General features: G+C 43.4%; 1 protein-coding gene across 1 annotated transcript in view; it reads right to left on the reverse strand.

The window, feature by feature from the left end:
* Nucleotides 1–25,128, reverse strand: part of PAPPA (pappalysin 1) — a 246,711-nt gene extending 221,583 nt beyond the window's left edge. Inside the window, exon 1 of the mRNA XM_015436678.4 lies at nucleotides 24,702–25,128. Within this exon, the coding sequence (XP_015292164.2) occupies nucleotides 24,702–25,116 (415 nt within the window). The 5' untranslated portion in view covers nucleotides 25,117–25,128. The remainder of the gene's footprint in view (nucleotides 1–24,701) is intronic.
* Between the last annotated feature and the right edge of the window lie 1,302 nt (nucleotides 25,129–26,430).

Here is a 26,430-nt window from a genome sequence, read left to right on the forward strand (position 1 = left end):
CATGGAACAATTCTCAAGGTCAGGTTAGCTCAGGTGTTTCCCATGTGTTGGCCACGCAAGTGTAGGAGGAGGACAAGACTGCCCTTCTCAGGATGGCATGGAGCAGTAGACTGAGCACCCTCGATGGCACCTGTCTCTGCTCTCCTGCCTGTATTCTTTTTCCTTGCCGGGAACTGTTACCTGAAAGTACCTTGACTACATGGGTCTGCTCACCCTTTTTACTAGCTGTGTGACATCAGGCAAGTTAATTTACCTCTCTGAACCTCAGTTTTCCCACATGTACACTAGGATGAAGAATCTTATTCTGTACACTTCACAGATGTCTTCTGAGAGAGAAAAGAGATAAATGTATGCATATTTCCTTATAAACTATTTAAGGCCATCCAGATGTGAGGCAAGCTTGAGAATAGTATGCCTGAGGGTTCCTGAAACCCATAAGTTTTAATAATACACAGACTTATGTGATGCATTTGTGACAGCAAACTGCTCTTGAGGGCTCAAGGTGCACCAGTAATTCCCTTTGGCTCTTGTGTCTCCAGTCTTCCTCCTTTGCTCATGTGTAAGCAGTCTGCATGGACATAGAAAGGTTGGGGGATTACAGGCCAGTAAATCTGAGTTCAAATGCTGGCTTTGCCATTTACTAGCTATGGATGGGAAAGTCAGGGCACCTTTCCCAGTATTAGTCTCCCCATCTGTAAAATGGACATGATACATCTTCCTCTGACAGTTGTAGTGGGGGAACTAATGAGAATACAAATGTGACAGCACTTGGCACATGGCCACTGGCAACAAAACAAGTGTTACAACACATGGACAGTGGCATGAGGCTGATCTGTGTATCTCAGCTCTGCTCCCTGTTAGCTGTGTAGCCTTGGGCAAAATCTCTATCTCCTTGATAGTTTCCTCATATGTAAACTGACAATAACAAGCACTTAATAAATAGTGCCATTTCCACGATTTAGTAAGAGAATCCAAATATTCATTTGCATAGAAAGGGATCATTGTAGCTACACTTTTCAAAAATGTATATTAATAATAAATATCTTTCCGGCCAGGCAAGATGGCTCACGCCTGTAATCCCTGCACTTTGGGAGGCTGAGCTGGGCGGATCACCTGAGGTCAGGAGTTCAAGACCAGCCTGGCCAACATGATGAAACCCTGTCTTTACTAAAAATACAAAAAATTAGCCAGGCATGGTATTGCATGCCTGTAATCCCAGCTACTCAGGAGGCTAAGGCAGGAGAATCGCTTGAACCTGGGAGGCATAGGTTGCAGTGAGCCGAGATCGCGCCACTGCATTCCGGCCTGGGCAACGAGAGCGAAACTCCGTCTCAAACAAAGAAACAAACAAACAAAAAATAATAAATATCTTTCCTTCTTTTTCAGAATTGGGATTATTTCCCCCCTTTTTTGTGCTGTTAAATACACACATAAAGTTTTCTTTCTGACACTGTTCTCTGAAATGAAGATGCATGTTTATTCCTCTCTTTTTTCACACATTATTGATGAAATCAGTGCATCTAAAATTGGTGCACATCAGCGTAAGAAAGGAAGTGGAGAAGGACAAGAAAAAAAGACCAAGAAGAAAGAAGTGGCGGGGGATGGGGTCAACGAAGTACAGTATAGTTTTGTTCATCCTTGAAAGTTGCACAGCACAAACCAGATCCTGGTGGACTGAGCAGGGCTGATGTTGGGGCTGTCTTGGAAGAGAGATCTTTCCTTCGGTCATTTCAATGACTTGAGAATCTACAAGCTCCTCTCTCCACTCACTCATCAAGCCTTGGAGACAATGATACCACTTGCCAGAAAATGGTCAAGGGTCAGTTCATCCTGCTGTCATATCCTGCATGGCAGCCCCAAGACTGACCCTTCACCATTCATTGAATTAGGCAGAGTCAGGGCTGGAAGTTCTCTTACTGGTTATTTAATCATCCCCTTTCACAACTAATCTCATACTTGAATCACCTGGACAATATTTTAACACATGACTGACTGCTCATATTTCCAGGCCAGCACAATGATTGGCAAGTAGAAAGCACCAATTAAGTTGACAAAATGTTTATATGTATGCATGCATTTAAGGGGAAATAAAGAAATGCATGTGAGGGTGTTTGCATGAGTGAAAGCACAGTGGACAGTCTGGTGGTGAAGAGCACAATATGGGAGTGAATACAGCTGTTTTAAGTTTTGGCTCTGTGATGACCTTGAAGCAGCTCTGGTTGGAAGGATGTAATAAGACACTGTTCATAGAACACTTATCAAAGTGCCTGGTGTACAATAAGCATCCAAGAAATGGGCATCATGAAGGATGTATGTGAGGAAAGAAAAAACAAATGCACGTGACAAGTATCAGAGAAATGAGACAGAATTGAAGAAGGAGAGAACTGTTTCTAATAAGCTCAGAAACATATTTTACATGTCCCTACAGAGCCACATGGACATGTCAATTTAATGTCACTAATAAAAATATTGGGGGGGGGGGTGTCTTTCTTCTCAGTACTCCAGAGAGCAAGACATCAATAGCCATTAATACTATTGGAGAAGTAAAGGAAGCTTCCCTGATACGATAACTTTCTCTCAGTTTTGCTATAATCAGACCTTGGCTCATCTTGTCAACTCCATTTTTATCTCTCTGTGTAACTCTGCTTGTGTGTATGTTCATGCACATATGTTTAAAGTTTAAAATAATATATCACATATTGCCTAGCATAATGGTGGTGCTTAGTAGGTGCTCAACAGACTCTAACTGAATGAATGCTGTATATGTAGTTATAAGGATACTATAGCATTCTATCCACAATTTACAGACTAACAGGAGAGAGAGATATTTATCTTTCCAAGCTGGGGTGTGAGATATGATTTCAAATATCAGCTCTGCTACCATGGAGCAGAGATTAGAGCAAGTCATAATTTTGGTCTGAGCTTTTCTTCTCTTACTTGGTAAAATGAGCATCCTATTATGCACCATAAAGGGTATGAAAAAACAGCTAGTGCTTAATCCATCATCATTATCATTATTGGAAAACTCTTCTAATTGGCCCATGGTCCAGAAGTTTCATCGCTCCCTGATACAGACTGTGAAGCATCACCAGATTCATCATCTTAAAATACTATTTTTTCACTATTCCCTCAAACAGACAAACCTCTTTCTCTGATGCCCTCGGAGTAAAGGCCAATATCAACTTCACCTTTCGGAAATTGGTCTCAACCTCTCTCTGAATATGTAGACAGACCCCGGTAAGATTTCCTCGCTTTGGCCCACACTGTTTCCTACAGGTGGAAATGTCTCCCTATTGTCCCTGTCCTTTCTCTTTTCTGATCTTCAAAACCAATACCAGTATTATTTCTTCCAGCAGACCTTCAGTCTTCATGAGTCTCCACCATCAGTTATATAAATGTTGATAAGCACGTGCTATCTGACACAGATGTAGTAAGTCTTTGACCCACACATCTTTCTGTACCAGCCACAGGACACTTGGGCTGTTTCTTGATAGTTCACACACATAGTTGTTGAGGGCATAGCGTCTCTTTTCTCCTGAGTCTTTCTGGGGTCCTAATACTGTTTTTGGTTGTTTAGTTGTTGATCTAATTTTTTTTTTTTTTATGGCAATGATCACTGTTGACAGCATGACTCATTTCTGAGGTCAACCTCCAATGGTTCTCTCCCCCGCTAGACTGTAAGCCTCATGAGAGCACAGAGTACATGTCTGTCACCACCCTGTATCACTATATAGAGCCTCTATCACTATATAGAACCCTCCATATTGTGGCTAGGACATAAGACCTCAATAAACGCTTGCTGAATGGATAAATAAATGAAAGATTTATGTGCCCAAGGTTTGTGAGGAAACCTAATTTGGGTGGATTTTTAGGTTTCAAACAATCTTTTCTTCTTCTTTTAAATTTGTATTATTGTATGTTTAACTGACAAAAGTTATGTATATTAATACTGTACAACATGATGTTATGAAATATGTATACATTACGGAATGGCTGGACCAAGTTAATTAAGTATGCATTATCTTACATGCTTATTAGAATTTTTGTGGTGAGAACACTCAAAATCTATTCTCTTAGCAATTTTCAAGTGTGCAATAGTAACTATAGTCACCATGTTGTATAATAGATCTCTCGAAGTGATTCCTGCTGTCTAACTAAAATTGTGTATCCAGTTTTCAAATGCTCCTCTCAGTACTGGAGGTCACCCTGATTTAGAGGCAAGAGTAGGGGTCCTTGTTACATCATATAAGCTCCTTCAACTTCCTGGCCCTCGATTTTTCCATCTATATAATGGGAGGTTGGCATCAGTGGTCACTAGGTTTGAATGTATAAATAGTGAAAGAGTAACAGGGAGTTAGGAAAACACAGCTTAGCTATGTGTTGCCAAGAACTTAGGCAAGTCACATTCTCTCTCGGGTGTCCATTTTCTTATTTGTGAAAGAAGATGACTGTGGTAAAATAAATTCTACCAGTTTTCTTAAAAATGCAGAGAAAAAAATTTCTATATAGAGGGTAATAAGACATGAACTTGTGCTTTAATTTGCTACTATTAATCTTGGGCAAATTTCTTTTCATCCATGGTCACTTCATGACTTTCATGAATTAAATATATATATAATTATGATTTATAATTGCATTGTTATAAAAATAAATGTAATTGAGAGGCTGGATTCCTTATTATAGATGTATTATTACTATATTATTTGTTCTTCTGATTCTAAAATATATTAATTAATCTAAAAGAAATCCATTAATTCTAAAAGAAAGAATTAATCCATTTTTGCAGTTTAACAACCATAGACCTCAGGCACTGTGCCAACTGTGTCTCCAGATGAGTCATCAGCCTTGTTTTCATCTTTGGACCTCGGTTCCTCATCTGCCAAAGAGCACTGGGAGGAGGAGGCACTGAGCACCTGTACCCAATGTAAGCAGCCAAGAGGAATGGGGAAGATTCTCACATGGGAAAGTCAAATGATATAAATTTCATACCTGATACAGGCCTACAGCAAGTTGTATAAAAACACAGCCCACACAGTGTGGGATGAGCTCTGGAGAAAAAGCTCCTCTCTCGGATAAGCTTGCCATCACCTCATCTTGGCCCACACAGCCTAGGGTGAGCCTTTCAGGAGAAAGATGGCAAAGGGAGATAAGAAAGGGACAAGGCCAGACAGGCAGATCTCTGCTTTGCAGGGCTGGTGCCCTCCAGAATTACCCTTCTAGTCAGGGAGAGCGATGACAGCTGATGCTTACCGAGTGATTACTATGTGCCAGGTGTTGTGTGAAACTCTTTGCCTAGATAACTTAGGTAACTCTCACAATAATGCGAACAGGGAAATATTATTATTATCACCATTTTACAGATTTTACAGATGAGAAAACTGAGACTCAGAGAGTCCAAATAACTCGCCTAATCCTGAGTAACCTGTTGGCCAACTGAAAAAGATGGGGTTTAACCCCAAGCAATCAGATTCCAGAATTCACATTTTAACTTCTAAATATTTCTGCTTAGTCAGGAGAAAGCTGACTACACCAGGACAAGGGGCTGCTTTTAATGATAAATAAAGAGAAATAAATCGAGTTCTATAGTAGAGGTACAAGCAAACAGAGCTCAGCAGAAGGACTGCTTGATTCTGACAAGAAGGTGCAGGGAAGTTTTCCTGGATGAGTCTCAAAAGAGCTGAACCTTGCATGAGGTACAGGATTTGGGGAAGGAGAGGCTGGGCCAAGACTTTCTAGCACAAGGTGAAGCACGAGCAATGGCAAGAGCTGTGAAGTCCGCCTAAAGGTAACTCTCGAGATGAGAAAGACATCTGCTTTTGATAGGATTGAGGGTGCACAGAGTAACTGAGGGAAATAAAGTACAATGGCTGTCTGAGGCTAGCTCACAAAGGGTTGTGAATGACATGCCAAAAGATCTAAAGTTTCTTCCATAGAAAAGAATGAATCTTTGGTGTTTTTTGGGCAGTCCACAGGGGTGGGTGGGGATCATTAGCTGGGGATTATATGGTATCCCTTTTGACAGTCACTGAGCTAACAGAGCCAGGACTTAAGTCTCAGGACTCCTGTCCAGTGCTCATGTGGCAATCTGGAGCCATTTAGCCTTAAGATTCATTACTGAAGAGGGTGAAATATGAGCACATTTTCAAAGAGAGAGGTCTGATACACTACTAAATTTCTATTGTTTTGACATCTGTTAGAAAATCATAAATTATAAATAACTCAAAAAACCCTTTAAGGCTCTAAATGGATAAATAGTTTTTAGATGCTCTTTGGGGCTTCATAATTTAAATTCTGTTCCACTAGGTAGAGGATGATTAGTTCAGCCTTGATCCTGGTCTCTAGCTGACCTTGAGCAAATGTCATCTACCTTCTGTCTCTTGGTTTCCCCATCTATTCAACTGAAGGAGGATGGAGAGTTGGTCTTCAGATCCCTTGATTTCTCTGAGAGTCTATCTCATAAACTCCTTGAAAGAAAGGGATTTTATCTCCTTTGACTTCATATCCTCATTGATTAGCTTGAGATCTGATACATGGTAGACTGTAAAATATTGTGGAATTCATAGTACAAACTAAATTTTAAACTCAAGACTCCAGGGATCTTTAAGGGACTTTAAATCAAAAGTTTGGAAGTGGTGACCATTTTTTTAAATAAAAAAAGGTATAAAAACAAGCAGATCAGAAACCAGACAGGTTAGTATTTTCTCTGGCTGTAAAAGATGCTCAGAAACTGAAAGACTATGAAACAGAGAAGATTGATGAGGAGGAGGCCAAGAACACTGTAAGGTCAAGGGGGAAAACAAATGTGAAAAAGCATAGAGAGAGAAATACGTGTTTTAGGAGTATCAGGTGATTCTGTTTAATCAGAAGAATCCATGTAAGTCAGTGGTTCTCAACCAGTAGATTTTGCCCACAGGGAACATTTGGCAATGTCTACATTTTTGATTGTCACAACTGGGGAGGAGGGTGTGGCTACTGTGTCTAGTACCTAGAGGCCAGGGATGCTGTCAAACTCCTCAACAAGGAATTACGCATTCCAAAATGTTAATAGTGCTGAGGTTGAGAATCCTGGTGGAAGCAACGAGGGAAAGTTATGGTAGTAAACAATGCTTAGGGAGGAAGGTGAATGTGAGGCTGCAGAATTTAGACCCAATCTAGACAGGTTTATGGTGGAGGAGTTAGAATATGCACTCTGAAGACTGCTTCCACCACTGACTTGTGTGGACCTTGGGAAATTCACTTAACATTCCTCATCTTTCATCCGGAAAATTGCAGTAATAATAGTACCCACCTCAGAGGGTCATGGTGAGGATTAAAGAGTTAATGTATGCAAAATTTTATGAACAGTGCCCGACACATGTAATGCATTAAATATATTAGCTGTTATGCATAGGTAATAGGGAGCTACAGTAGACTCAAGTTCAAGAGAGCAGCAATAGCGGCTCCTCAGTTGATGATTCCTTAGAAAAATGCTTAGAGCTGCATGATTATCATGTGACTATTACATCCACCCAATTAATAATCCTTCTTCAATCAGCTTCTGCTTCAGATGACACTGCAGGCGGATGTGTTTGGGTTTGTCTTGCTGTCTGCAAGCAACTCCCTGTCTGGGTTTTGTCTCCTAGATATCCACAATGCCCCGGCCAGCATCTGACTGCCTCTCCAGTTCAGGCTCCCCATGGTTTCAATGAATAAGGAGAAGGAGATAGAGAAAGTCAGACATGAGGACAGACGGAAAGATGGAAAGGCAGGAAGCCTTCTGTGAAAGCTGCTGCCAGTGATACACACTGTTCACAGAGATCCCAAGTATAGAGTCAGGGGCATGTTTCAGACGCTTGTTTGAGCTACTGATACTGTTCTTTTGGAACCCTTGTTTGTAAACAGATATTTCTGCTAACACTGGGCTTTGTAAGGGTGGACAGAGTCGGGCGGTGGGGGGGAATGAAAGTGGGGGTTGGAGAAAAAGGCAGGTTGTGTCCTAGAGCCTTAGACCATGTGTTTGTTGTTGAGAATACAAAGACCTCACTGTATTAAATGAAAATGCTTGTTTTACAAGGCGAGTGGGAATATGATAGGTACATGTCGAAAATGCTTCGGAAACTGAAACAACCTCATGCCACAAGGGTGTTCTGCTACATCATACATCCAGAGGCATACACCGAACGTGAAGGCTCAGCATCACTAAATAAGGGCTTTGGGAGGCTGTGGGAAAAGAGAGTCCCAGAAGCTAAGTGACTGGCAGCTCCTTTCTCTGGTCTCACCTCAGCCTGCCCTTTCTCAAAGAGAGGGCTCCATTTCAAACTTTCTATTGGTTTTCCAGCACCTGCTAACCTAAGGGTAGAAACTGTTATTGATCTAAAATACTACTGTTGATACAGGAGCCTCTGGTAATCTAGATCCAGACTTAGAGCACTACCAGGAATATCTATAATGATAGAACTATGCAGGAAGAACACTAACTTTTTCAAATTAGTTTTCAATGAGTGGTTTTCACACTCTACTCTGTGAAAGCAAAGGTTCAGTGAAGATGTCTCAGGGAATTTTTTTTTTTAAGAACTCACAGTGGCATAAAAACAAGAATTGGAATCTCCTAACTCTTCCTCCAGTTCTAGCACAAAGCCTGGTAAATGGAAGATTACATGTATCGAAGAATGGAAGGATGGATGGACAGATGAATGGATGGATGGGTAGACGGACAGCAGAAAAGAAGAAAGTAAAGAAGGGTGGATGGATTAGGGAATGAATGGGGATGAAAGGGGATGGATTGATGGAAGGGTGGATGGAAGGAAAGAAGGGAGGGAGGGAGGGATGGAGGGAGTGGGGAGAGGGAATAGGGAGGAAGGAAGAAAGGGAGGGAAGGAGAGTTAATAGATGGGTAATGGATGGAAGAGTAGATTGATGGAAGGGTGGATAGATGGCTGGATTTGTGGATTCATGGTCAAAGTCCACAGTGAATGCTTATGGGCAGGACCACTTCAGGCCACATTTGAAGTGAACTTGCCTATTTAAAAACTCAGAGAAACTCAGAAAGCAGAGTTTGAATAAACAAAGTTGTAGATTATATTTCTAAGAAATAAACTAATTCTTCCTTAGAGGAAAAAAAGGTCCAAATTCTATTTACTCCAACAAGGGTACAGATGAAGGAAAGTGCAATTGCTCAGTCTGATATGACAACTCAACATCAACATTCTCATTTTCACAGATCCCCTACAGTGTTCATATTTTAGAGCTGGGAACAAGCTTCAGGAAATGACCTGGTATGCCCCCTGTTTTTCAGCATGTAAGTCACCATTTGGGGGACATAGATCCCTTCAAGAAACTTAAAAGAACTTTGACTCCAGAAAAATGTGCACAACCTCAAATTTTTACAGAAAATGTCTTGGGGTTTACAAATCAAGTACTTCTGAACCCAAGTGCAAAAACTCCCCTATCCTCTGTTGATCTAAAATAGGAGTGCTTTTCTGGTATTTCACTTGGTATTCATATTAATAAGGAAATAAATTATAATTATATTAACCAAAATACTAAGTCATAACATCAGCAATCGATCCATATCATGATGCTGCTGTAACTGAGACTCCACTCTTGGCCTCACACAATCCATTCTCCACATAGTAGTCAGAGTGATCTTTGGAAACCATAAACCAGATCCAGTAACTCCATCGTTTGAAGCTCTCTGATAACTTCTTGGCACACTAGATAAAAAAAAAAACTAGTGTGCCATCCTCCTCCTCTTATATTCTAGGTGAAGACTGCAGGAGGAGCATGGACATATCCCTTACAATTCCACCTAGCTCTTAGCAGCTCTCTCTAAGAATAGTTTGGATAGGTCAGGTGTGGTGGCTCACACCTGTAATCCCAGCACTTTGGGAGGCCAAGGCGGGCGGATCACTTGAGGTCAGGAGTTTGAGACCAGCCTGGCCAACATGATGAAATCCCGTCTTTACTAAGAATACAAAAATTAGCTGGGTGTGGGGGCAGGCGCCTGTAATCCCAGCTACTCGGGAGGCTGAGGCAGGAGAATTGCTTGACCTCGTGAGGTGGAGGTTGCAGTGAGCTAAGATGGTGCCACTGCACTCCAGCCTGAGTGACAGTGAGACTCCATCTCAAAAAACAAAACAAAACAAAAATGCGTTTGGAGAGGCTGAAGGACAGCCACAGGGAAGGGACTTAAAGCTAGCATAGATGGTATACTGGTTCACTGGAAAGAAAGAGAGGCAGAGAGACAGGGAAAGATGATAAGCATATATATTTCAACAGGTAACTGGTTAGCTCAGAGAGCCCAGGGCCATATCTCACAGTCAATGCCACTCACGATGTGTCTGCCTTCACTGTTTGGTCTTTCTAAGGCCTATGCTATTAATTCTCAAAGCACCTTTCCTTCACAGCACTCACATTCAATTCACCTTATCTTATTCCTCATTTGGAGCCATCTCTAATCTGTTCATTCATTTAACAGTGTTTACCCAGCACTTACCAACATGACTAGTATTCTGCGAAATAATAGGAATAATGCAGAGATGAAGACCAAAATAGTCTCTGCTCCAAGGAGCTCAGAGACAATTGGGGAGAAACAGACAGACACCAAAGAAATCACAACAGAGTGTGATAAATGCTATGAGATGGTAAGATAAGGAGTTGTATTGGCTTGATTCATATGGTGATGGATATTGAATTGTCCAATAATTTCCTAACACCATGGTCCTAAAAGATACTCTGAGTAACTATCTACAGCTGAGGCATGAATCCAGAAGTGTTGATTATTCTCATTTGATTTATGGCTACATGTTTAAAATTACATACATGACTATACCCCCACACAAGGCAGAGCACACACTCTACCTACATACACATTCACTTCATGAACAAGTCCCCAATCCTTCCAGGTGGAAAAGATCACTTATGCCTTTGAAATTTCAGAGCACTTTTTAGACCTCATGATAAACATGGGTGTTTCATAACATAGTGTTTCTGCTCTGTACTTCCCCAAAACTCTATTAATTGCTTAGTTATAGCAGTTACCATGATGTCATGTATCTGTTTACCAGTCTGCTTCCACTACTAGGACTGGGAGCTCCTCAAGGCATGGAACTATGCCTTGTTCTCCTTTTTAATTCTCATCTCCTAACTCAATGTATAACATATAAAAATTGCTTAATAACTATATATGAAATAGAAGGATGAATGGTTAGAAAGAAGGAAGAAATGAAGGAATATTTACCTCTCCTAATAAACTTGCATTTCTCATTGAACCTTAAAGAATGTCTAGGACAACAGATTGGCATATAAGAAGTTCTTTAAAAAAGTTATTCAATAGCTATATGATGTTTTCTAATAATCTTACTAATATAAACCCATAATTATAACTATCACCCCACACTGTAAGGGAAAATAAAGTGACCCAGTGGAAAGAGCATTGATGTGAAAATCAACATATCTAAACTTGAGTTTCAATTTTGCCACCAATTTGCTGATTAACCTTACTCACTTAGCTTATCTTAACAAGTAAACATCCGTGGATCTTAGTTTTTCAATCTGTAAACTGAGCAGATTTGATAAAAGCAGTTTCTGTTACTCCAGCTTTAGAATTTAGGAAAGGGAAGGTCAAGATATTGTATTTGTTTTTAGCAGATTTAATCAGCCTCTTGGGGGGCTGTTCTGTAAAGGGGTCATCCTGAGAGCTTAATACTGGCTCTATCAAGGCTTAATCAGTTCTGATGATAGTCTCCTCAAAATCAGCCTTGTTATTCCAGAGTCACTTTTCTATTCAAAAGCTCATATTCACTCAGCAGGGTCACCCACATAATTCCAAGATTTGCCTGAGAACTCATCAGGGCCCTCATCAGAGGATGACAAGGAGGCTCCATTGAGCATATCTGGGGAAACATGTCCCAGGCACTGATTCTCAAAAGAGGAATCCAAAAACATTTTTGGCAAAGAGAGTATCTTTGAAATCAGTGTACAATTGGTCCTCCTTATCTGTAGCCTCTACATCTATGGATTCAACCAAATTCAGATTGAAAATATTCCAGAATAAATTAAAATATGATACTTAATAAAAATAATACAAATGAAACAATACCACATAACTATTTATATAGCATTTACACTGGATTATGTATTATAAATAATCAATAAATGATTCAAAGTATATGGGAGGATGTGTGTGGGTTATTCACAAATATAATGCCATTTTACATTGGGGACTTGAGCATCCTCAGATTTTGGCATTGCGGGGGTTGGTGCTGGAACCAATCCCCGGTGGATACTGAGGGACAACCGTATATCTCCTAAAGGACTAAAGGTGGGAAATGCTCTAATGGATGTAAATTGTCTTTCTGTTTGAAAATCACCTGCAAATAAAATATACTTTGCATATCTGAGATTTCTTAGCCAATCTCTTTGAAATCTTATAATGTTCATTCAGATTTTTCCTCTTTTTCTTCCTCTATCTCTCCCTCTCTTCCTTCTTTACCTTTTCATTCTACATTCTTCAAATGTTTGCATTAGCCACTGGGGGGCACCATCATTCATTCATTCAGTCATTCATATATTCATTCTCTCATGGAACATTTACTGAGTAATTGCAGTGTTCCAAGTAATGTGTTAGGCCTTGAGGATGAAGAGAGACAAAATTAAACTGGTATGGATTAGAATTCCAGTTTCACCACCCATTAGCCATGGGTACTTCAGGGAGTCATGCAACTTTATAACCCAGTTTCAGAGTGTTCAAAGTGTAGCATTCAGCATAGTGCCAGCACATAGTAAGTGCTTATTATAAGCTGGCTGCTTTCATTACTGTTATTACTGCTGAGAATGTGTCTTCTCTCCTAGGGGTATATAAACAGTGGATAGAGAATTCCAGATCCTGAGGTCATCACAAGGTCTAACAAGATCAAGGAAAATCAAGGAAAGCAGATAGAAAGCCCCACTATCAGAGAGGGAAATGGGTGAAAACTCAAGCAACAGATATGACTTCCAGGACACTTGAGGCTCAGAAAGACACTGATAAGGGGGAGAGAGGGAAATCTGAGAGGCAAGCAAAGCTTAAGATTATGTGCTGCCATGCACACACAAAACAAACGCTTTGCAAACAGGCACAGGGCTGAGAGACGAAGACCAAGGCCAAAATGTGGCTTGGATTAGAAAGGCCACAATGTGAGCTGAGGAGGCCCTTAAATACACTATTCCCCTCCCCCTTCTGTTTTGGAAGGCCAGATTTCTTTTCCCTTCTGGCTTCTTTGCTCAGGGGTAAATGGAGTTAACCACTGTGTAATGTTTCTGACGGTGACGCACATGCTAGGTCATGTGCTTTGGTTACGTAATGCAACATGCCTAAGGTTCCTGAGCTCTTTCTCCCAGAATCATTAGATATTCAACTGGTTCTCTGATCCAGTCAGCCATTTATTAAACAAAAATACATATTGCCCCTTTATAGGTCAGATACTGAGCTAAGCAATAGAGAACTTGAGATGGATGAGATCTCAAATATGTACACAATTAAATGTCGTAATTCCAGGTGTTTTGATTAAAGTGTGCAGAAAGCATAGTGGGAACAGATGAATAAGGTAGGGAACAAGTTACACTTTGGGAGAAGTTATGAAGGGCTTCTCAGAAGACAGAAAACTCTGGCAAAATCCTGTAAAGGCATAAGCATTCTGCAAAATGGTGCACTGGAAATAGAAGATAAGCCAAGTAAAAAAAGTGATAATTAAAAAGCCAGGTGCATTTGGGGGAACTTCAAATAATTCAGATTTTATTGAAAAGCTTTTAGCTAGAGGTGACAGAGTCAGGTTTGCATTCTGGAAAGATCTGACTCTTGGATGTTGGTGAGCAGGTTGAAGGGGGTGCAGGGATTGAATTTCAGAGAAGTGGGCATTGTAATACTAGGGAAATAGTCACAGCAAGAAATAAAGAGGATTTAAGGTACAGAGAAGAGAGGTTGGCTATAAACAGTTTAAGGAAGCAGGACAGTCAGGAATTGAAGACTGATTGAACATGGTAGATGATGTAATTTAGAGTGGGTGACACCAATGAAGATCAGGATGCAAGGAATTTTGGAGGAAAGATGATTGTTTCAGAAGTGTTGAGTTTGTAGAACATGCTAACATTTCCAGTAGACAGGTAGATCTGTCAGTCTGGAGCCCAGTGGAGTCTGTACAAATAATGACCATTAGTAGACAGATGGGTAATTAATCTATGGGAAAGGGTGTAAAGTCAGGAAACAAGTGGACCCAGATCTGGCTTAAGACTTTAAAGTATTTACCAGTGGAGGATCTACCAATGTAGAAGTAACATTCTAAGTTGTCTGCTTTGTGACACAAAGCTTTTGGGCAGTCATGCAATAGTATCTACCAATGGAAGAGTAACATTTTAAATTGTTATCAGTCAGTGGTACTCAGTCTTACCCAGCTTGGTCACTGACTTGGACAAGCCACTTTCCTCATCAACCCTCAGTCCCTCATCTATGAAATAAATGGCTTGGGTAAGTCCTTTGGACTTTGACACACCTTGTTTCTTTGGACTTAAATGGAGTTTACTTCACAAAACTGAGTATCACATTTACCAATGTTTTATGTTTTCCGCCTGGGTGCCTTGCATCTTAAGATTGGCCTATTAACACAGCTTTCTCTCTTCTTTCATCAGCCTCTGAGCTGAAAGATCCACAGTCACACTGGGGAAAATAACCCCCTCCATACAAATGCATTTGGCCATATTCTGCCGAGCCATCTTTCATGTTCACAGAGCAACAGGAATGGATATGGGACAGACATAGGAATGACTTCTTAATTACAAGGATAACAGGTACAGGTTGGACCACCGGCTTCCTAAACGCACAAGGCTATACCAGGGCTCTGCAACTATTGGTACGCTGCCCCTACTCACATACTTTGATATACCAAGTTGTTACTGCTTTTATGTCTTAGTTTCCTCCAAGTGGGTTGGAATCTGAGACCTGACCAGGGTTCTCTACAATCTGCAGTAGAAGAGGGGAACCTCTTCTATTCTTCCAGGTTCTGTGGACCCTGGGTTTGTGGCAAATAACACTGAAAACCAAACACATTTTCTTTATCTTGTTTGGAGAAAAATCCAAGTGGTCAAAGCAAATAAGCTGGGTATGAGGAGTAGGAAGAGAGAGAAGAAGGAGGGAGTTGAGAGGAAGCAGGATATACTTCAGGGATGACAGTTCCAGGGATCCTCTGAAGGAAAACAATCTGTAAAATGATGACAGACTCCAGAGTTCTGGTATTTTAATTCACTGAGTTATCTGATTAAAATGATAAGCAATACTAAAAGGTCCAGGAATTTGTCTGGAATGGCCTTTATATCCTAAGAAATTACAAAATATGAATATGCTAGCATTCACCCAGTAAGTGATGACTGGAAGTTGCTCAGCGAGTTTTCTGGATATTTGTGGGGGCTATAATTAGTTATATTATTAATAGTATGGCTTCCAGCTATCAAGAAGTACCAATATTCCCCAAATAATGTCTTCAGTCAGTCTTAGAAATTCTACCACTGGTACATTGCTTTGTGACACAAAGCTTTCTGGGCAGTCATAAAAGAGTATCCACCAATGGAGTAGTAACATTCCAAGTTGTTACCAGTCAATGGTACTTAGCAAGAAGGTGTACCATCTTCTTTTTCTCCCAGTGTTGCTGAGGCGTGGAAGCCGAAAATGTGTTCACAATTGGCCCCTGAGGGTGACAGGCACAGGCACCACCTAGTGGAGGAAAATACACCAGAAAAGGAAGAAAACTGGAACTATTGCCAACTTCACAGTTTTGTCTGAGGACAGCCTTGATGAGGATTATAGAATCTTAGGAGGTGTCTGTACAAGTGTCTTTAGTGAAGATAATCCCTATGCTACCACAATGTTCAGATTTGAAAACTGATTCTGAGAAGGAAAGTGACTTGCCTAAAGTCACACAGCAAGCTAGTGTCTAGAACTGACATCTCCTAGCTCAAAGTGCATTGCTCCTCCTTTTGCGATACACCGTGGCCTTCTCCAGAAAGCCTCAGGCCTGCTCATAGGTCTTTTCTCCAATGCTACTCTCAGGATGGCTTCCCTTAACCACTCTTTTTCAAATCTTACTCCTCACTCCTCCGGCATCCCCACTCCCACACAGCATTCCTAGACTTCCTTCTCAATTCTTTCTTTATAAACATTCACCTGACATTATGAGATATATATGCTTATTCATTTATAGTCTGTCTCCACCTTCTCCCCAACACCCACTGCCCAGAATATAAACTCCCTGAGGGCGGAGATGTTTCTCTCTTTTGTTGACTACTCTCTCCTCAAGGCCTAAAACTGTACCCAGCATGGAGCAGAAACTCAAAAGATACTTGTTGTATGCTTGGGCAGGAAATAGACAAATTTTACCTGGTCTCTTGTTCTTTGTTTGTATTTCTGAGATTTTTTTACAATGAGCATGCACTGTTTTTTTTTTTTTAATGACATAATAATGTGTTTATCTTGTTTGCCTTTCATTTTAGTTTTTTAATTTTTTAATTTTTTTAATGTTAAGATGACAGCAATAACTCTTTCCTGAGTTGTAAGGGAGGAAAAGGTAATTCCTGGCTTTGCCAAAAGAGAAAAGTATGTCTAACTCCTAGAGTTATTGAGAGTATTAGAAATAACACGTGGCAATGGCTGGCACACATAATACTGATATGAGTGAACATTTGCTGGGTTACTGCATGGTCTAGATTCCATTACTAAGCATTTTCCACATGGAGGCCCAGTTAATCTTCAAAACAACCCTACAAAGTAACAGCTAGTATTATCTGCACTTTACAGAGGGGAAAAGTGAAGCTTGGAGATACTAAGTAACTTGCCCAGGGTCATGCAACTAGCAGGTGCAACAGTCAGGATTTGACCAGGCAGTTTGATTCCCGAGTCTGGTGATCAACCATTGCAAAATAGTTCCTCAGTAAACATGTGCTCCCTCAGGTCGCTGCCCCAGGGCTCTAGAACGCTCTAGAATTGCTCTCCAGGTAGTTAAGGATGGAGAGAAATAAGGAACCAGAAAAATTGGAACTAAGGGTATGTGGACCTGTGAGTATATGAGTATGTGTGTGTGTATTGTCACAATACTTTTGGGCCTGTCATAATCACTAGCAGATCCCATGAAATTCTCATGAACAGAGCCATTTCACAATATGTAGGGCAGTCCCATACAGCAAATAATTTTCTCACTCAAAAGCTTCTTATTGCAGAGCAAGTCTCCATTTGCCCCTTCTCCATGCTCCTCCTAAGGCTCCCCTCTTCACTTTTATTCCCCTCAAGTTCTCCCTGGATAATCATTTTCACTTGAGTTTGCAACTGTACAGAGAGGAGGGGATGGGGAGCTCCTCAGATCTGAAGCCTGGGCTGCATCACCACCTTCAGTTAATCTTTGTGTGACCTTGGGAGAGTCCCTAACCCTCTCTAAGCGGTGGTCTCCGTATTTGCAAACCTTTCAGGTCACAGAACACGAAGGGAACTGAGACTTCACTTCCTCCTGTGGCTCTCAAACACTTTTAGTATTTTTAACTTTGTATTATGGAAATCTTCAATGGCACACGAAAGCATGAACAAAAATGTATTAAAGCTCCAAGGTTTAATCACTTGGTTTCAACAACTGTTAGCAGTCTGCTAATCTCTCACGTACCACTACCCCTAGAAAGCCTTTTTTTTTTTTTTCCTGGAGCTTTTTAAACAAATAAACAAACAAAATAGACAAAACATAATTTTACCCACAAGTACTTCACTATGCATTTCTAACAAATTAGGATCTTTAAAAAAAACATAAGAACAATATCATGTCACACCTATCATGATTAACAATAACTCCTCAGTGTCAGTCCACGTCCATTTAAACTCTTTGTAATGGAGGAACATATTCGTTTAAACAGAAGCTTGTAGAATCACACAATTTAAGTGTGATAAGGTGAAGGGAAGGAGAGAGACAGAGTCCTGCCCTTCACCCTTGTCCCAGAGGCGTCCTACGATTGGCGAGCACAGTTTGAAAGTTCCTATTTCACCCCTGACCCTCTTTTTGCATCCTGAGAACACTGAGGTCCAGAGAGAAGCGGTAAATGGTCAAGGTCATAAAGCAGTAAGTGGCAGGATTTGGCAGACTTACGAAGTCCCAACATCAAAGAACTCCAGTGAGGTAACAGGCATGAAAAGGTTTGCTAACTCCAAAACTGTTTATCATCTACAGTGTGAATGATGACAAAAAAAGCACCTTTCCAGGAATGACCTTGATTGCACTAATCTTTCGCATCTCTCACCTTCTAGCTCCTCCTAACCATGCTGACCTGTGCACTGTGGTCTAACCTCAGCCAACAGCTTCGCCTGCCATTGTCTCACCTGGTTCCCATGACAGCCAATGAGATGGGGACACTGAGAGTAAACATCCGCCAAACCCTCTCTCCCGAGGCCCCAGTGGTTAAGTCAGAGACCACAGGTCACACAGCTCAGAGGAAGCCAAACCAGGACCTGAACTCTGACCTCCTAATTCCCACTTACAGAGCTTCAAAAAAGCCAAGGAACTTACAAGTTAGTTCTCAGCTGTTGGTGTCAGAATCACAGTTGAGCACTTCCAGTAACTGCATCAAGGCAAGAAGCAGAGCTCTTACTACAGTAAGAAGAAAGTTAGGAGAACCTTAGGGAAAAGGAACTAAGTTCCAGAGAAGGGGAAGCTGGTGAGGAGAGAAATAGATGCCTACTGGATTCCTGAGCCCTCGGCCATAGGTAGATTAAGATACAAGCTGCCCATAGAGGGAGTCCTCCTACCTCTGGTACCTGGAGATTTTCTCTTTTCCTTATTGGAGACACCTGCAGCCAGTGCTGGTTTTACAGTGATCTCAAGGTGAGAGGTTTTGAAGTAATAGGAACACACATCTTTCTAAAGAACTAGCCCAGGGCAAAGTGAATGGTGAATGCCTCAGAGCTGGGCTTCCCTTTCTTATAATCCTTCTTCCTGTTCAAAGAGGCTTCTGTCTCCAAAACTCCGAGAGATTCATTTGACATCAGGTGCATCCTGTAAAGATGGGGACCACCATGGTCCCACACAGGAATGGCACTGGAAAAAATGAAATGTCAGAACCTGTGTCACCCAGGGGTTTGGAGTGAACAGAGGAATTCAGGATGGAAGAGGGGTCCTTCAGAGTTGGGGCACCAGAACTTTCCTAAAGGCTTAGCTACTACCCAGCTCAGTAAGCAGGGAACATCACTTCCCCTTTGGGCCTCTGCGGAACAAGGGGATGTCAGACTACATCGGTAATTACTTTCACTAGTGGTCCTTCAACATTACTTGAGAAGGTTTTGGGCCAACCCGTTCCCAGGCCAACCCCAGACCCACAGCATCAGAATCCTTAGGGTGCAGCCTGGGCAAAGGATGTTTTAAAAGCTGGTTATTCCAGGTGCAGCCAGGAATGGGAAGTGCTGGACCAAATGATCTCTCAGACTATTTAGAGGGGACTACCTGTGAATACAGTTTAATTTTGTGTGACCCTGGTCCTCAACTTTCCTGTTGCACAGTGAGCTGTTTGACCTAGATGATCACCGAGTTCATGTCCAGGCTGGCCATACACAACCCATACTCCCGAGTTCTGTATCTACGGGCCTCAATTTTGCCTTCCTCTGTGCAGGGAATAATGGGAGGTGCTTTCCCAGGTTTCACAGCCTTTATCACTTCTAGTTGTTCACTGAGTGGCAGCTCAAGGGAAGGTGAGAGTTTGGGGAGCACCTGGGGAAGGAGCAAGAGGTCGACAGTAGATCTGTGTGGCTTCCTTTTTTGGAGGTGCTTGCTCTCTCTGAATGCTAACTCGTTTTCCTGTTAACAGGTTCCAGTGGTTCTGGGCCTCCTTTGGCTCTTATTACCGAGGGGTCATCCTAGCATGTCAAAGAAGAGAAGATCAAAGTGAAAGAAAGGTATTTGAAGGAATCTAATTATTCCCCAAGATACATTATTTACTCTAGAGAGACTCCCCAGCAACTCAAGAAAGGAAGCCCTACAAACAGTCCCCACTTTTGAAAGCCAAAGCCGGAAACTGGAAAAAGAGATGCAGCTACTTCCTAGATCTGGCTACCCTTGACCAAGTCCCTAATACAAGTTGACACTGCTCTAGGTACTTTTTCATTGAAATATCCTGATGTCATTATGCCCATTTTATAGATAAGTAAACCAAGGGATAGATGGATGAAGTGACTTGACTCAAATCACACAGCATGTAAGAGAAATTCCAGCCTGTCTGTCCGATAATTTGATGTGAAAAGAAAAACAGACCTGCTAGGTCTCATCCAGGGCTTCAGTTGAGATTTATACCCATTTCTCATCCTCTTCAGTCTGTAGGTGTATGGTCAACATACAGAGATGCAGAAAGGAATGGAAATGTTCCACAGAAAGATTAAGGAAGAGCATGTGAATCATTTCTTCTCTCTCCAGAAAGACTGCTGAAAGAGGAAACAAGAACTTGGGTTCACATCTAGGCTCTGTCCACTGAGAACCTGTGGGACTTTAGACCAAGTCATTTCAACTCTCTGAAACTCAGATTCCTCTTTTGTGAAGTACAGGCGATGATACACACTTCTCAGGGTAGTTGTGAGGGCAAAACATGCAGGCACAAGGAAAGGGAGCACCCAGCTAGAGTTGAATTTCTTCATACCTTCAAGTGTTCCCCAGTCCAGAAAGCCAAGACTGAGATCTTTGGAAAATCATGTCTAATAAGAATGAAGTTTGTTGAGCACTTATTACATACCAAGTCCAGTTTTAAGTACCTTCCACATCCAAGTTCTCTTAGCATTTACACCACTCTATGAGATGAGTACTTGTGCCATCATCATTCTGTACATGAGGAAGGTGAATGAAGTCCAGAGAAGTCAACTAGCTTGCTTGCCCAAGGTCACACAGTTAGTTAGGGGCAGAGATTCTACTTACGTAAGCTGGCTACTAAAACTGAGTTCTAACTATTAAAATATTCTAGATCCCAGGTAGGACTACAGATATCGGGAGAAAGCCTTGTTAATATATGGACTCCTAGCCATATACTTAAACCCAGCCTTCACTGTTACAGCAATGCTGAAGTGGAGAAAATGTGGGCCCTCTTTTATGAGGGTTGGGTGAATACTAGGAAGCGGGGGCTGCAGAAGGGAAGGAAAAAAAGATTCCTGGGAGTAACCAGCACACTTAATCCAGTCCAACCATTAGAACAAAAGAAAAAGGGCCAGCCAGCAGAGGTGCTGGGTGGGATTCAGGTAAATCCTTTTCTCCTCCTGAGCAGGAATTCCGAATCACTAAGGGAAGGGGAGTGGGACAGGGGTGGGAGGAGGGCAGTACTTATCTTATCTAACAGGTCAGGAGAAACTTTAACAAGATTAACTGCTGCTCAAGGCCTCTGCTCGATGGAGCAAATTGAGTCTTTTGTTTTCCTTTTCTTTCGAACTGGAGGGGTGTTGGGGGGGCAGTTGGGGGATGAGGAACTGGGGTCTGGTTCCTCCTGCCTGGTGTGGTACAAAAGCAAAGGGATGTGTCAGAAACAACCCCCCATCCCCTGACTTGAAAGGGAACCCAAATTGCTATGCATGAAGGCTGAAGGCTGTGTGTGGGTGGTGGGTCCGTGTGGGGTGAGAGGTGATGGTGTTTATGAGACACATTCTCTCAGCAGTGCAGGGGGGCAAGGCCTGGAAGTCAGATGCCAGGGATTAAATCCTAGTTCCTGCCGCTGAGGAGCTGTGTCATCTAGCACACGCCCCTCCCCTCTCTGTGTGTCTCTCTCCCCATTCGGCCAAAAGGGAAACTGGCTTGGGTAACCTCTGAGGACCCTTCTCACAGTAGCCTTAAAGGATTCTTCAGTCCTGGAGACCATCCACGGGTGGACCCTCCAGAGAATCCTACACACAGGCACTTTCTAACTTTGGCTTTGTTTTTGCCTGCATAAGCCTTTCCTTTTTTATGTATTAATATATATATTCTTCTCCTTTCCTTTCAGAAAAATAAAAGGCATGTTTTCTGAGCTTCAGAAGCAAACTGCTCCTTCGCTCCTTCCCCCGTCTCTCCGAGCGCCTGTCTGAACTGGTGTCAGTGAAGTTTGAACCGGGGCAGAAATAGCATCCCGGGCGGATCTGGGAGCATAGCCCGCCTACCAGGAGAGGCAAGGCCTGCCTCTGCCAGACGACAGACCCGGTTAACAGCACCGTAAAATTAGACCTTTACGAAACCCAATTGAATCCTGCAGCAAAGAGTGATGTAAGGCAGCCTGGCCTGACAGCAAGACAGCAACTCTCTGCCTGAAATAGCAGCGCGGTCCCTGCTGAGCGATGACTGCTCTCTCAAGATAGGTGACCAGGGATTCCTAGGAAAGTGGCAACGCCCAGCCAGAGAAAGCCAGCAGAGGTCAGGCAGCAAACTGGGCACCTGAGGTCGCAGCGAGAGGGTGAGCCTTAGCACCGGATCCTTGCTGCCCACCTCGATCCTGGCTCTCCCAGCCCAAACTTACATGAAGGAGGGAGCTGAAAAAGTACTTCTGCAAAGAACCTCTGTTTGTTTGCTTTTTAATTCAAGGAGAAGCAGGTTCTTTTTAGTCCAACAGCCTGTACCATGTGGAGGATATGCAGAATGAGTCTTTTCTGGCTCAGAGCCAGGTGTTTACACACCGCCAAATCTGGCTCCAACTCAACTAGGGGAGGGAAAAGAAATCCACCAGAATCCTCAGGAGAAAAGCTCCTGGCTTTCTGGTGCTACACGACAGCAGTGCTTTTTTTTTTTTTTTTTTCGTTTTGAGAGGAATGTTATTTCCACACATAAAATGGACCAGGCATTTTATACAAGCAATAATAACCTAACGTCCCCCATTCAATTAAAGTATTTTACTGCAACAATCTTTGTGTGAGAGAGTGAATGAGTGCTCAAGAGAATGCGTGTGAAGAGAGGCTGCTTGTCTGAATTATAGACATTTATAAAGCAGTCTCCTGTGGAATCCCAGGTGTTTTATATATATATGTGTATATATGTATATACATGTATTTATGTAGACACACTTACATAGCTAAAATGCATTCACTACCCTTTCACTGATGATGCCTACATAACCCTGTGCTCTCCTCTCTCCGGGGAATGCCTTCCAAATCACTGATACGACAGGTAAAGACTAGGAAAAACCAGACCTACAGATTAAAAAAGAATCACCTCCAAGCAGCAGTCTCTTTGCTTTTTCACATGTTTGGAAAGAGAACTCAACATACTACAGCCCTAAATTATCACCATCGTCATTATTATTAAGGATAACATCTCCTCTGTTCCAAATTAGACCCTCCTCTGGGTAAATAGGGCTTGCGAGTTAAAAGTGAATGAGTTCAGTTTCCTTCTTCTTCCCGGGGAAAAAAAAAAAAAAAAGGAAAAATAGCAGGCGATGACGTCAGTTGTGGGTTGTTGGGGGGAATCACTGTATCGCTCTCCTTTGATAGCTGGAAAGCGGGGGCTTTGGGAGACGTATTCTTGGGATAGCAGCAGAGTGTGTGTCTCCTAAAGGGGTCTTCATGTCAATTGGATAGTCAGTGCTACATCTGTGAAAGTCCAAGCCATGGAAAGACAGGAAGAAGCAGAATTGCCCGAAGAGCTCAGAGCTTTCCCTTCTAAGAAAGTGTGTGTGTGAGGGGGTGGGATCGCAAAACGCCTTCACACGTTTCCTGGCTGCAGTGAAGGGGGAACCCCTACTCTCACTTTAAGACGTCCCAGGACATGGCAAGATTGTTTGTGCAGAAAGGGAATCTCCCAGACAGAAAAGGCAAAACTTTCCTTCTCTCTTCCAGCGCCGCCCCCACCTCCGCTCCCCAGTTTTATTAAAGGCATTTCCACAGATTCATTTAGAGGGGGAAAAATGGATGCAGAAGCATTTCTAAGGTTTGCAATCCTCGCAAAGTGTCCGGTTTCACTATAGGCTTTGCTGTGGAACAGCGAAAGGGAGAGAGAGGGAGGTTGAGGAGGGAGAACTCAAATTCATTACGGGCTTATAAAGTTCCAAATGAGAAAAGCGCCCCGTTTCGCAGCCGCGTCTGGGGAACGCTGGCGGGGTGTGCATTAGGAAGGTCTCGTCCCAGCCCCGAGTGACAGGCAATGGGCTTTAAAAGCTAGGACATAGGATGGCGGGGAGGGGATGAGGGTGAGTCCCAGAGGCAGGCTTCAATCAGTGAGCAACTTTGGGGCACTTCGAGGACTTCTAAGTCCTGGCGATTACAACAACCTTGCCCTTGCCGGCTTTCGGGGGAATGGGGCCTAATGTAGGGGAGTTACCCCTATTAAAATGTCAAAGAAATCAACGGTCCCCAAGTCTCCTTTCACAAGCATCTCAATTGGGTCATCCTCCCTTTCATCCCAAACGGAGAGAGTGCATCTGACCATTCGGAGCACGGGTTATGTGCCCTAGGCTCTCCGGGAACCAGCCCTCACTGGCCGAGGGTCCGCGGGGCCGCCAGGAGGACTCACCAGGTTCCTCCCAGGGATCGGGCAGTGACGCCTTCCAAGTGTGCCCATTCCACTGATGGGGCAAAGTGAGGCTCTCAGCTCGCCCAGATGTCTCTGCAACGCTCGCGGGGCAGCTAACGCACAGACACGCCCGCAAGCCCCCGACCCGCCCGCCACCAGCGCCCAGACACCCGCGCGCTTCTGGGGCCGCAGGGACGGTGCAGCGCCCGCCGGGGCGCCCTCGCCTACCTGTGATCACTGCCGGAGACCTCTGGCCCCCTTCCGCTCGCAGCCACACTTGCAGCGTGAACGCGTCCCGGGGCAGCTCGAGGTCGGCCCGGAGGCGCAGCTGCTCGCCTCGCCCGCTGAAATAGAGCGCCCGGCTCGGCGGGCTCGGCTCCTCGGCGGCGCCCCTCGCCTCCCGCTGCTGCCGCCGCCGGGGGACGCGCACGGCTTCCCAGGCACCGCCCGGCGGCGGCGGCGGCGGCGGCGAGGCGCGGCGGCCGCGGGCCGCCCGGGTGGCGCAGGTGGCCGGGCCGGCGGCGGGGCGAGGGGATCGGCCGGCCCGCGGGTCTCTCCGGGCCCGGCGGGGACGCTCGGCCAGCCCGCAGCCCAGCGCGGCGCTCAGCAGCCCCAGGTGCAGCACCCAACTCCAGAGCCGCATGTCCGACGGTTCCCCCCGCCCCCCCTTCGCCCCTGCACCGCCGCCCGGAGCTGCCAGCTTTGGGAGCCTCGGCGCCTCGACTTTCTTCGCTTCTTCACCCTTCTTGCGCGAGCCCCCCCTTCCACTTGCTTTTTTCTTTTCTTTCTCGCTTTCCTCCTCAAGGTGTGTGCTCCACTCTCCCCACCTTTGAAAAATACAGCCCAACTCCTCCTGGTTGGCAATTAATTTCTCTCCCCGCTCCTTTATCTGCCTTATTTCCCCCCCTAACAGCTGGTTGCCTTCCTCCTTGTTTTATTTCATTTTATTTTATATGATTTCTCTCTCCTAAAAAAAAAAGCTCCTCTAAGACTGATCCGCTGAATTCCCTCCCCCCAAAAGATGCTCTAATTTATTTATTTTTTGCGTCCTTTATAACACAAGCCACAGCCCCCTTCTCCCCCCCCAGTCCCCCCTCCCCTCCCTCCTTCTTCTCAAAATGAAAGGAAAGAGGGGGAAAAAATCCCTCAGAAGATGAGTAAACAAGCGTATGCTAATCTGCTCCCCAGCGCTCCACCTTCCCAATTGAATGAGTCCCTGTTAAAACTGCGGGGATCATGACTAATCAATCAGTTTGGAGAGGCCGAGCTACCCAGCTTTCCTTCACTTTGCCGTTTGCCTCCTTTCCTTCGCTCCCGCTTCTCCACCCCCTCCTTTTCTTCTTCCTTTTTTTTTTTTTTTTTTTTTTAAGAAGACAATCTTAAAGTAACAATTTAATGAAATTCTGTACACACCCCCTTACGGTCCTCCCAGCTCTCTTCATTCCTGCTCAAAACACACATTCCTGTTTTTATTTTGTTTTGCTTGCTTTTTTTCCCTCCCTCACTCCCCCCACTTATTATTATTATTATTATTATTATTATTATTATTTCTGGTGGCGGAAGAAAAATCTCTCTCTTCTCTTAGGATCCCCTTTGCACTTTGCCGGTAAACCTCATCCTTTTCTATAGCACATAAAGAGTCTTGAAACTTGATTCTTAGATTTTTAAAAATTCTCTCTCTCTCTCTCTGTCTCTCCCTCCCTCCCTCTCTCCCTCTTTCTCTTTTTCTCAGTCTCCCCCTCACTCTTCTTCCCCCTTCCTCTCTCCTCTCCCTTTACCTCTTTCCTTCTTCTTTTCCCTCTTTTTTTGCTTCCTCTGTCCTTTTCTCTCTCAGAATTTCCTTAAAGTTGTACAATGATGAACCATTCCCCTCTTTTCTGAGCCCCCAGATAAGGCTGACTTCAGCTAACTCAAATGTTTCCAAAGTCCTTATGGAATCATCAGAAGAAAATAGAAG

The sequence above is a fragment of the Macaca fascicularis genome, chromosome 15 (genome assembly GCF_037993035.2).
Source record: "Macaca fascicularis isolate 582-1 chromosome 15, T2T-MFA8v1.1".
NCBI classification, from domain to species: Eukaryota; Metazoa; Chordata; class Mammalia; order Primates; family Cercopithecidae; genus Macaca; species Macaca fascicularis.